This window comes from Pituophis catenifer, unplaced genomic scaffold, assembly GCF_029215685.1.
Source record: "Pituophis catenifer annectens isolate HBS135680 unplaced genomic scaffold, rPitCat1.0.hap2 SCAF_570, whole genome shotgun sequence".
Taxonomy (NCBI): Eukaryota; Metazoa; Chordata; class Lepidosauria; order Squamata; family Colubridae; genus Pituophis; species Pituophis catenifer.
The window spans coordinates 9,265-20,457 of NW_027257450.1; the positions used below are offsets into that span (position 1 = coordinate 9,265).

Genomic DNA, 11,193 nt, shown 5'->3' on the forward strand with positions numbered 1-11,193 from the left:
AAATTACCACATTCCTCTCCCATTTCTCTTTTCTCTCCACTTGGATGCTCTGCAGACTCCCAGGTTACATGCTAAATGCAGAGGCAGGATGTAGAGATGATGTCAGTTAAGCCATTCACAGATGCACAAGTACAATTTCTTGGCACTCCACCACAACTAAGAGCAATAGTAGCGCAGTGGTTAAGAGCGCAGTTCTGCAGGCTACTTCTGCTGACTGCCAGCTGCCAGCAGTTTGAGTCTCACTAGGCTCAAGGTTGACTCAACCTTCCATCCTTCCGAGGTGGGTAAAATGAGGGCCCAGATTGTTGGGGGCAATATGCCGACTCTGTAAACTGCTTAGAGAGGACTGTAAAGCTCTATGAAACAGTATATAAGTGCTATTGCTATTGCTAACAACTATGAGCCCAAAAGCTGCTTCTTGGATGTAATTCTTCCCTGGGGGATGGGGGGGGGGGGAACCCAGCTACTGCACTATTGATGGATGCGTCTAGACTGGTTTTAGAAATGTTTGATCATCCCTTGGCAATATTTTGATTTACAGACAGCACCTAAGTGCACCCTCCAAAGTGCCCACCCCGCTCCATGCCCCTTGACTCCAAACAGAAGCTTACTTTGGCCATGCCCAAATGTTTTCCTTGCGACTGTGCCCACTTGCCCAGGAAAGGTGAACAGGTATGAATGAGGAAGCATCCAGCAAGATTGCATTTTGAGAAATTGGGGCTGCAGCACCAGTTGCATTCTCACGGCAGTCCTTTTGTGAATGAACAAACCCCCACCTTCAATAATCACCTTACAGGAATGAAGAAATCCAGTCATATTTAGCTTTTCAATACATTCACCAGCCCCAAATGAACATGCATTTTATTCTTTTTTTTTTTTTAAAGGGCTTCTCATCTTTTATGTACATTTTACAAACATTAGACTTTGAGGAAATTTTTATAATCCAAAATGCCAGCATTTTTGCCCAACCTCCAGTTGGAGTTGGCGTCTTCCCTTGGTGCAGCTCCACAGACTGGAGAAACAGTCACCTGCTCCACAGATGCAGAACTGCAAAATAGCCTGGCAAAGAGGTTTTGAAGTTCTGCCTCCGTGTTAGTTCTGATGAGTCTTCTGGATGGACTAGGGCAGGGGTCAGCAACCTGCGGCTCTGGAGCCGCATGTGGCTCTTTGGGCCCTCGGTTGTGGTTCCGTCAGGTGATCCCACCACTGGCTGACCCCGCCCCTTGCCTTCCCCTCCCAGTTATTCCTCACCTGGCCTGAGAAGGTAAAGGTGATGGTGGGGGATGGAGAAGCAGCCAGGGCAGAGACAGAAGATACAGAGAGAGTGGGAGTTGGGGGGGGGGAGAGGGAGGGGCGGGAGAGAGAGATATGTCAAAAGGATTTTGTGGTTCCCGGTGTTTTTTAACAACTGGTTCTCTGCCCTAATGACTGGCTGGGGGGGGGGGGGGGTCATGTGACTGGTGGAAGTCAGTGACATCGAGTTGGCCATGTCCACCCAGGTTTTGTGACTCCCAGTTTTCTTTTCTGTGGGAAACGGGTCCAAATCTCTTTTGAGTATTTTAAGGTTGCAGACCCCTGGACTAGGGAAGTACTGAACTGGCTACAACCTGTGCTAATATCACACAGTATGCACTCATCACATCAATGCCCATCTGCCAGAAAAATAAAGGATGCAATTACAACCACAGCACATGTTAAAAGAAAATAAGTTGAAATGTGTTGTAAACAAATTGGTCGGAAGGCTTTCTGACTGTACGACTTCAACACTGTTTGGCAGTGAAACATGTAGGGATCTTCTCCATTGCAGGGCCCACATCTCGAGACCATGAATAAAAGTACTAGCAGCACCTGAATTCTTTCTTTTCAGCACAATCTTATTTTCCTGGTCAATTGTAAGACGTATACCATTGACCAGGGAAATAGGATTGTTAGGGTGGACGCAACGCAGTATGCAAATGGGGCGGAGGTTATCAGTTTCATATTCAAAAGCTATGCAATGCAGTTATGCATAGCCTACCTGGAGCAGAAGAGATGCAGTATTCTGAATATTGAAAAATTTGTCTTGGAGGGCGCTAAGCAGAATTCTACACAAGGACACGCTGGATGCAGAGGTTGGATTCAGCAGGTTCTGACCAGTTCTGGAGAACCGGTAGTGGATATTTTGAGTAGTTCCAAGAACTGGCAAATACCACCTGACTGGCCCCACCCCCATCTATTCTCTGCCTCCTGAGTCCCAGCTGATTGGGAGGAAATGGGGATTTTGCAGTAACCTTCCCCTGGAGTGGGGAAGGAATGGAGATTTTCTTCCCCTGCCACACCCACAGAACTGGTAGTAAAACCTGTTGAAACTCACCACTGGCTGGATGCCAGCAAGCTGACTTCTTTTACGGCTACCTTTCCTTGCCATGGACATGCATGCTCCTTCACAGTGATTTTAAAATTACAATTTGTACAGCCTGCTAACGTAAAAAGGTGGTGCATAGGTATTACTTCAACAAGGAGCATCTTAGCTTTTATTTTTTTTGCTTTATTGAGGTTTTCTCCAAAACACCTATCCCAATCATTAAGATATAAGCAGTATTTATCTCCAGCAAAAGTTCTATCAATTCCAACCGCTATCCCAATCCGCCTTTCAGCCTTCCCATTTTGTATTTACACTCATGTCCTCTCCAGGACTGCCATGAAGTTGATTCCTACACCCAAGAGCAAATCCTCCTGAGAGCTGTTTGGATATCAGGCTTTTTCAACAGCCAGTCCTTCCTAGCAGGTAGGAAGCACATCACAACTCATTAGTAATTTACTGCTACAGTAATTTTTATAATTACTGCCAGGAGGCTTCATTAAATTTGATCTAATGAATAAATATTGTATTTTCAGTGTGATTACCAGCACAGCTTAAGCTGTGTGCCATAAACAATTATTTTCTTCCATACACAGTGCCAGCTACTACTGATTTTTTTTTTATTTTATTTCAGGGTTTAATGTCAGGTGTCAAGGGTTACAGGGCCATCTATATCCCTCGATATAAAGATAGCAAATGAAAATAAACCCCTGTAAAACCATGAATAACCATAGTAGCAAAGTATGTTTAATACAACGGGAAAAATGGATTTTGAGGTTGCTTATATAGGCAGGAATGTAAAAAGCTACCTTAATTCAGCTTGAGGATTTGAAAAGGCAGATCAGCAAATTTAATTCCCCTCTCCCTTTCAGCAGTGCAATACTATGGGGGGGGGAAATATGCCGTTATTTTATAATAAAGGCAATTTCCTATATATCATTGGTTTGGACTGAAAGCTGCTATGAAAAATAAGGTACAAATGATTAATTACATGTTCCTAGGAAATTGGGTAAAGTTGTGGATATAGATCTTTCTGGATTAAAGCAAGACTTATTCACAACGGATGGGAGTTTGCTTTGTGATGCAAAATAGTACAGCCTTCACAGATACGCTGGCGGATTTCCTGGCATCTCTATAATCAGTGCGAGTTTTCAATTTAGGGATTATCCCAAGTGCAGGATATAAAGCGTAACTCATTCAACAGAACCTGCTTTCAAAAGTGAAGATCCAACTAGGTTCTTCAGGTCAGAATAGGAGAACTACAGACTCACTTTAACTAAAAAAAAAATCTTGTCTAGGAGAGACAAAGGTACATAGCATAGCTTTCCATTCTAATCTGGATTCCCCCCCCCCGGTATAAAATCTTCTCCATGCCAATTAGCTTCACTGCTAGGCATGCCATATATGTTGTTGCTCGGAAAAGCTTATGCCTTTTAGAAAAATGTTTTAAACTGAAGAGTTGGTACCAGACTCCTGAGTTTTGGCTACCATAGACTAACACAACCTTTATCCATCTAACCGAGCTATCTGCATCTGCCATCTAAATCAGGGGTAGGTTCTATTTACCTTTACTACTGGTTTGCAACAGGATTGCGCATGTGCCTCGCTTCTGCGCATGCGCAGAAGCTTCTGCACATGCGCAGATCACTTCTGATGACGTCAGGGTCAGTGGGCAGAGCCTCCCGCTGGTTTTACTATTAGTTCTATAGAACTGGTCCGAACCGGGGGCAACCCACCACTGCTCTAGATACATTAGATTAACTGTGGCCATACTCTGGATGGGGAAGATCGCCTGTAGAACATTACAAGACAAAGAACAAAGTTGGGATTATTAAAGGCAACTTTGCTGCTTAAAAGGATGAGGAGAGGGAGGGAGAGAATATTTACTTTAAATTTATTTCTCTGCTACAATTGTGTTTTTTCCCCTTGCTCTAATCTTGATCCAATTACAATTAAATATGAAAAATCTAAATATGCACTGCAAGCAGTTTTCGTAGAGGATCAGAGTCATGCATGGTTTATCCTGTACACAAAATATCAGTGCTGAAATGAACAGGGGACCTTGGCACACACAGAAGCACAAGGAACAATGGCCTTTTCAGCCCACTGCTAAGCAAACTTTAATTAATCAAAATTACATTTCATACATAAAAAGTATCAGGTTACAGTATTGTTCAAACTACTCTAGGGAAAAGACTTGAGTAGCATTACTGCCTTTTGCTGCATTTAAAACAAATCTTCAGAAAATTAACAGCCACATGTGTCCAAGCATTATAACACCTGTTCACGAAAACAGAACCACAATTTTAGAGGCAAAGCAAAACATCCCATGATTTTTCCCCCTGAAATGTGTATTATGAAAATTAAACCTAAACTCTTTGTGAGAGAGATATTCTTAATTCCATTTAGATTTTATATTGTACTGCTTACAAATGGTACTTAGTATAATATATGGGAAAGTAGCAAGTGATTCCTTCTTAAAGGGTCCTGGCAACTCAAGGGATCTGTCCATTTCCCCTCTTGCAGTTTATTCAACACTGATGAATTTTATATCCAATGCACTTTGGATGGGTAGCCTTTTATCCAGTTAGCACAGCATTTAAGAAGATACACCACCAGCTAGTAAATGAAAGCCACAACCTCCACCTGTGTTTGATGCACAAGCTCCATGCCTTATTAACCAACACAGTTTGAAATGTCACCAATTAGGATCCTATCTACATTACAACTCATGGAACTGTATTGTTCATGGTCACTTCTTTAGACAAGCACAGAGTTTATCAAATTGCTGCATGAAAGCCTTGCATTTACAATCCAATATGCAGATTATGCAAGATTGGCTCCAGCATAAACTATGATGGAAGACTTGTGAATCCCTATCTACAATACACAATTTTTGACAAAATGTAAGGCCCTATTAGATGAGTGAAATTATTTGGTCAATAACCCAATTTAGAATTATTTGAACTGGTCTGCAAAAGTCTAGAGACTAACAGCAAAGAAACAGTTTGCTTTAACAACTTGCTTCCAGCTAATTATTTTTGGATTTTTGCAGCCCTAATGAAACTGCCTTCCAAAACTCTAATGGTTCCTTTTAAATATCCCTTACCAAGATCTCGGGGACAGTAAGTTTTAGGATCAAACCATTTACTAATTTTTCATAAGTCTGAATCTTCTCAAGACCCTTTTAGTCACACTTTCATTGTAAGTACTATTTTAAACACAACAAAACATGGTCCTAAGCATGACTGATGAAGTACACTTCACACTTACTGATTTAAACCATTTCAATTACTGTCAAAATTTTGAACCTAAATATTGAGTCCTTTATCATTGCTTCTTTAAAAAAAAGTTTATCAAGAATTTAAGTTGCTTTGCAATTAGATAATCACGGCTGCTATTTACAATAGCTTTAAAAGCTAGCGTTTGATTCATTACTGAATCTACTATACACGATAACTGCAAATATAGATACATTGAATGTCCCCCCCAAAGACTTTCTTTCCAACAAAGGAGAAACAAAAATTGGACTCAGCTAACATTAACAATAGTTAGGGATAATGTGACAGCGGCAGTTCCAACATGAACGTAAACTCAGAGTAGCATAGGGAAAGTACCTATGCAAACTGCCACCAGAAAATCTCACACAGTGAGATTCAGGAGAACTATAATGGCAAGTACTGCTTTTGGTTGGTTATAGCCTTTGTATGAAGCCGCTGCTCCCCAATGGGTTGAATGAGACTTCTACCTGCTCTGCTGGATGCTAATTAAGATCCAGTAGCATTCATCATGAAACAGGACTAAGAAAGCTTTGATTTAACAATATGACGAACCACTATCCTGCAACTTTGAACTTCAGTCAAAAGTCACAATTTTTGCTCCCCTTTTTAAAAGATGTCAACCATTAATAAAAGTGAATTCTCAAATCAGACAAATCTAAGCATATGCGCTGAAGATTATTCTGGAATTGCTTCAGAAGTTCATTCTTGCATTTCAAGTTCTTGTTTCAGACTGCAAGGGGTGAAAAAAACACAAAGTGAAACTAAGGCAATCAACAAGTAACTTAATATTGTTCTAAACATGAAATGCCTCTTTGAATCTGGATTTTCATGAATGCATCTGTGCATTCTTGCCAGTAATTTGTATCTTATGTTCCGATTCATAAAGAAAAGTGAAATTTACCTTTTCAAGTAAGCATGGACATTATCATATCCATGATACTTGGCTAAGTAAACCAAGACACCAGTAGCACATCTTCCTTCCCGCTGCCGGCAGAAGCTACAATTGCAGATCCCACGGCAAGGTGGGCAGTACCAGTTCTAAAGGAAAGAAAGTAGAGTGAGAATGAACTCTAGGTAGATTCAACTTAATTCTTGTTGCTATTAGGCTATGATTCAGATAGAATACCATGGCAGTATCACGATTCAGCTAGAACACCATAAACATGTTACACATTTTAAATAGGAAATTGAAAAAATATAGGTAAACTTCATTTACCAAATGCCTCATGCAGTTAACCATTCAAAGTTATGACAGTGATGGAAAAAATAATCAAGACCAAGTTGTGCATTTATGATCCCTCTCACATGTTCACCATTATAGTCAGTTGTACATGTTGCCCTATACCATTCTCCCCTTCATAAACCAAGGATATTGGGAAAAGAATACAAGAGTAAGCAGACACACAAAGGAATCCAATAGTGCAGGGGTGTCAAACTCAAGGCCCGCGGGTCGGATCCGGCCCATGGAGCCATCCTGGAAAATTTAAGGGGCCAGCCTGGGTCATTTCGACCTGGTCTACCTGTATCGCTTCAGCCTGCTCTACCCAACGTGAAGAGGAAACATCGGGCCACTGTGGCTTCGGCCAGGTCCACCCAACGCGAAGAGGAAACATGCCATCAGTTGGGGAATGGTGTCAAGATGGCCATGCCCACCCAGTTGGCCACGCCCATCCACCCCCAAGGTCAACCACAACCCTGTAGCCTTCAATGAAATTGAATTTGACACCCCTGAGCTAGTGCTATTTGCTTAGTGTACTCATTTACTCTCTTGTAATCCCTTCTTCTCCAATGAATATAAACATTAATTCCATTCTTGCGGAATTATCCCAGTACCAGGATGAATGTTCCAAAGGACAGGAGAGTGGGGGAAAAGAAAAACTTACTGGTCATTTCATTTCCATTTAGCATGCATCTATTAGCAACAGAATTGCTAGCCCCAACTGTGGTCGCTAAATGAGGATTACCTGTATTTCTACTTTTTAATGAACTTTAGCATGCATTCAAGCAAACATGAAAATAAAATAATTACTGGATCCAACAAGGCAGCCCTGACTTCTTCTCCATAACGATTACGAAGACAAGGCCCACAGAATTGGCCACGTACTCCAAGACACTCTGGGTTCCGGCAATTTGTCTTAGTATCTGTCGTTTTCTGACGACACTGGTGACAGGTAGAACCCTGTTAAAGAGAGCAGCAAAGGCAAAGGATACCAGGTTGATGGTTGCTTTGAAAAAACATTGCACCCTTGTCCCATCTTAGTGTGTTTATCATATGGACCCAGTGGCTTATTTACACATGGTAGAAGTTATAGTGCATATAGTGCACACATTTTTTAACATTTCAAATTTTTTTTATCCTTTTATTTTTATAAATAACTCAAGGCAGTGAACAATACTCTTAATACTCTTTCCTCTTATTTTCCCTACAACAATCCTGTGAAATGAGTTGGGCTGAGAGAAAAGGACAGGCCCAAAAATCACCAGCTGGCTTTCATGCCTAAGGTGGGATCAGAACTCAAGTCTATTGGTTCCTAGCCTGGTGCCTTCACCACTAGACCAAACTGGCTCTCTATAGAATTCAGTAAGCCAAAGCAAACCAATCCCCTTATGGCTTAGAATTATGGCCACTAAATACCTATCTGAAAAAAACACACCCAGATTTTATGTATCTGAAGTTTATCTAAGTACCAATTGCTTCAGCCCTTTATTTTGTAAATTAATCAAATTTAAATAGCAGCAAGCCAAAAGATGCCATTATATCTGAACTAGATAAACATATTCTTTTTACAATTTATCAATAAAGCCACTACATGTGAACCTCCATTTTATTACTAGGTATGAATCAGTGGTGAAATTCAGCCAGCTCTATCCGGATCACGCAATCCGGTAGTGCCGGCAGCGGGAGGCTCCGCCCACCCGCCCGGATGTCATCACGTCCCGTTTTTGACCCCTTGTGCATGCGTGGAGGCAAGCGCGTTCACATTTGTAAACCGGTAGCAAAGGTAAGTGAATACCACCCCTGGTATGAACCATCACATTTAATCTGGAAGAGGGAGCAGAGAGATGTGTTGCGTTTAAAATTCTCACCAACATGTACAGATAACGGTAGCAAATGAAAAGCGTTAGACCCAAGACTTCCTTACTCCATCTTTTTTCCCTCTCTGAAAAGTTACTTTACTGCTTAAATAAGGCCTTTTTCATTTTCATAGCAACAATCTTGAGGAATAGGTTGCACTGAGAATGTTATTGGCCTGAAGTTACCTAGTGAACTCCCTGATCAAATGGGAACTTGGAGTTGGATCTCCCCAATCCAAATCTTCAGCTGTATTTGTCATGTATCAAATATTTCAGTGAAGTCTACATGAAGTGAGAAAGGTCCTCCTCTTTAAAGCACTCTTTGGCTAGGTACTCTACCTGCTCTGTTTGATCTCCTAACTGCAAAGAATCAACTTAGGAAACTTCCTGGCATTGGAGTTTCTGCAATTATGCAGTAAGAGGTAGAACAAAGGATCAAAGATTCCCTTGGCAAGCATCAGAATGTAGGATCAGGCTCTAGTAAAGAGGAGACAATCAAAGCAAGAACGATGCACTATCTGTTAACATAATTTGGACAAAGCAAACCAAAGGGCTGAATGCAGAACACAGGTCACCTTACCGTTGCACGGTTGTAGACTTTATCTTTCACAGTTTCACAAATATTATCCAACTCTTCCTCGGTTATTTCTTCCACTGAACGGATGACATGGGGAAGAGTCATAGCACTAGTGCGCTTTCTTCTGGGGGTGTCCCTTTCATCCTGAATCGAAAACGGTACCATTGGGTTAAGTCAAGCCATTGAAGAGTTCCGTAAAGCACCGTAATATTTATGCAGCGATGTCCCTGCATTTCTTAACCAAACCACATTACTGCATTAAGGTGGCTTGTTGGCTTTAGCTCAGTAAGTGTACAATTTCTCCTTCATTTCCAATTCTGAAGATGCTTTTTTTCTGAAATACAATTTAAGGGTTTTCATTTCAATTAGGACAAAGCCAGATTTCCGGCCAAGGGCTGCACTCAGCCTTATATTTTTGAAGGGCTCTAAAAAACAGATACAGCCAGGAACAATGGCAAATCTTGCTACTGAATTGTCTTGGCAATCAAACCAAGATGGGCCATATCCACGGTTGTGCACTACACGAAAGACAAAAAGCGTCTATTGGCCTAGCTTAATTATGACTAGATATGGTTGTTTTATATGAAATCCTTTATCTAAATCACCTAGGCTATTTAAGGATCAATTTACTTGGTTGTCCGAAATAAATATCACCAACATACCTCAGAAAAATCTTCAGACATTTTCCTTCTCACTAACACATAGGGATCCTCCTCCTCTTCCTCCATAAACATGGAATTTGGAGGACCTTCAATTAGGGATCTGGATCTTGTGTGAGGCCTAGAACTTCTTTCTGGATTCCTCCTTGGAGCACTTCTGGGAACTGATTTCCTTGGACTACGCTGGGCTTTCTTGAATGAGGATAAAGGTAACATGGCAATCAGACAGGTATGTAATTTTAAATCATTTATAAGCTACAAGACATTTCCTCAAATTTAGCAATTTATTCCTCTCCAAATTTAAACTACAGCAAACTTATCTCAAATAAAGGTTCCTAGAATGGTAGCCTGCTGCTCTAATGAATCATACCACTCAAATATAATCTGGCCAAATTAACATAAGGGAAGTACAGTGTAAAACTGTTTTCATCTACTCAATACCTTTTTGATGCATCTACTTCTAGAATTCTAACAATTGTATTTATTGGTCATCCATTTACACACTATAGAGCTAAAACTTCCTTTGTATGGCCAATGAGACCATTGAAATACTGAATCATAATATGACTTCGCAGGAAATGAAACATGATAGAATCAATGCTGCTCAGATTGTCCTGGCATGTTTTTCTCCCAAAATGTAGGTTAGCTGTCAAGCATCCACCGGCACCTGGTTTAGCATGGTTTGCTAATCATGGACTTGGTTAAGCAAGATCCAGATCTGAACTCTGAGATTTAGAAGTGCATGTGTTTATTTCAAGAAGATTTTTGATGTATTAGTTTTAGGTTTAAAAACTTCCTGGTATGTCTAACTGAGCACTGAAATTTTATAGATGGGCAAATCAAAAAATAATTACAAGTGGCAATTATTTTATAATATAGTGAGGCAATGGACTTTATTTGCTTTAAGTTCATCAATAAACAGGCTTCAAAAATAGTGATACTTCTTGTTGGATAATTATGAAATAAACCAGGAAATTAACAAAGTGTGTAAATGTGATTTACCAGAGTAGGAGTTGCGAGTGGGCCTCTTTTAGTAAAAATTCCAGACACATTTTTTAATTCTTCCATTAGCTTTGCAAGCTGTAATGAAGAACAGGAAATAAGTAGTGAAATCTCAGACAGAATGTATATTAAAGAAACTGTATAGACACAACACATACAAAGACTATTTATAGAGCTGATCAGATTACTGAAGAGGCATAAAAAAAAACTACTGATCAAAACCTTTGGTCATCTCCATGACTATGGAGACAAGTACAC

At 40.5% G+C, this 11,193-nt stretch overlaps 1 protein-coding gene across 1 annotated transcript; it reads right to left on the minus strand.

Annotated features, from left to right (window-relative positions):
• Positions 1-6,321: 6,321 nt before the first annotated feature.
• On the minus strand, positions 6,322-11,013 carry LOC139327030 (cell division cycle-associated protein 7-like; the record flags this gene model as incomplete). The annotated part of the gene is made up of 6 exons (XM_070956710.1): positions 6,322-6,352; positions 6,524-6,660; positions 7,652-7,801; positions 9,278-9,418; positions 9,937-10,125; positions 10,936-11,013. Coding segments are annotated over 6 exons (726 nt in total), but the record flags the coding sequence as incomplete, so codon positions are not given.
• Positions 11,014-11,193: the final 180 nt, after the last annotated feature.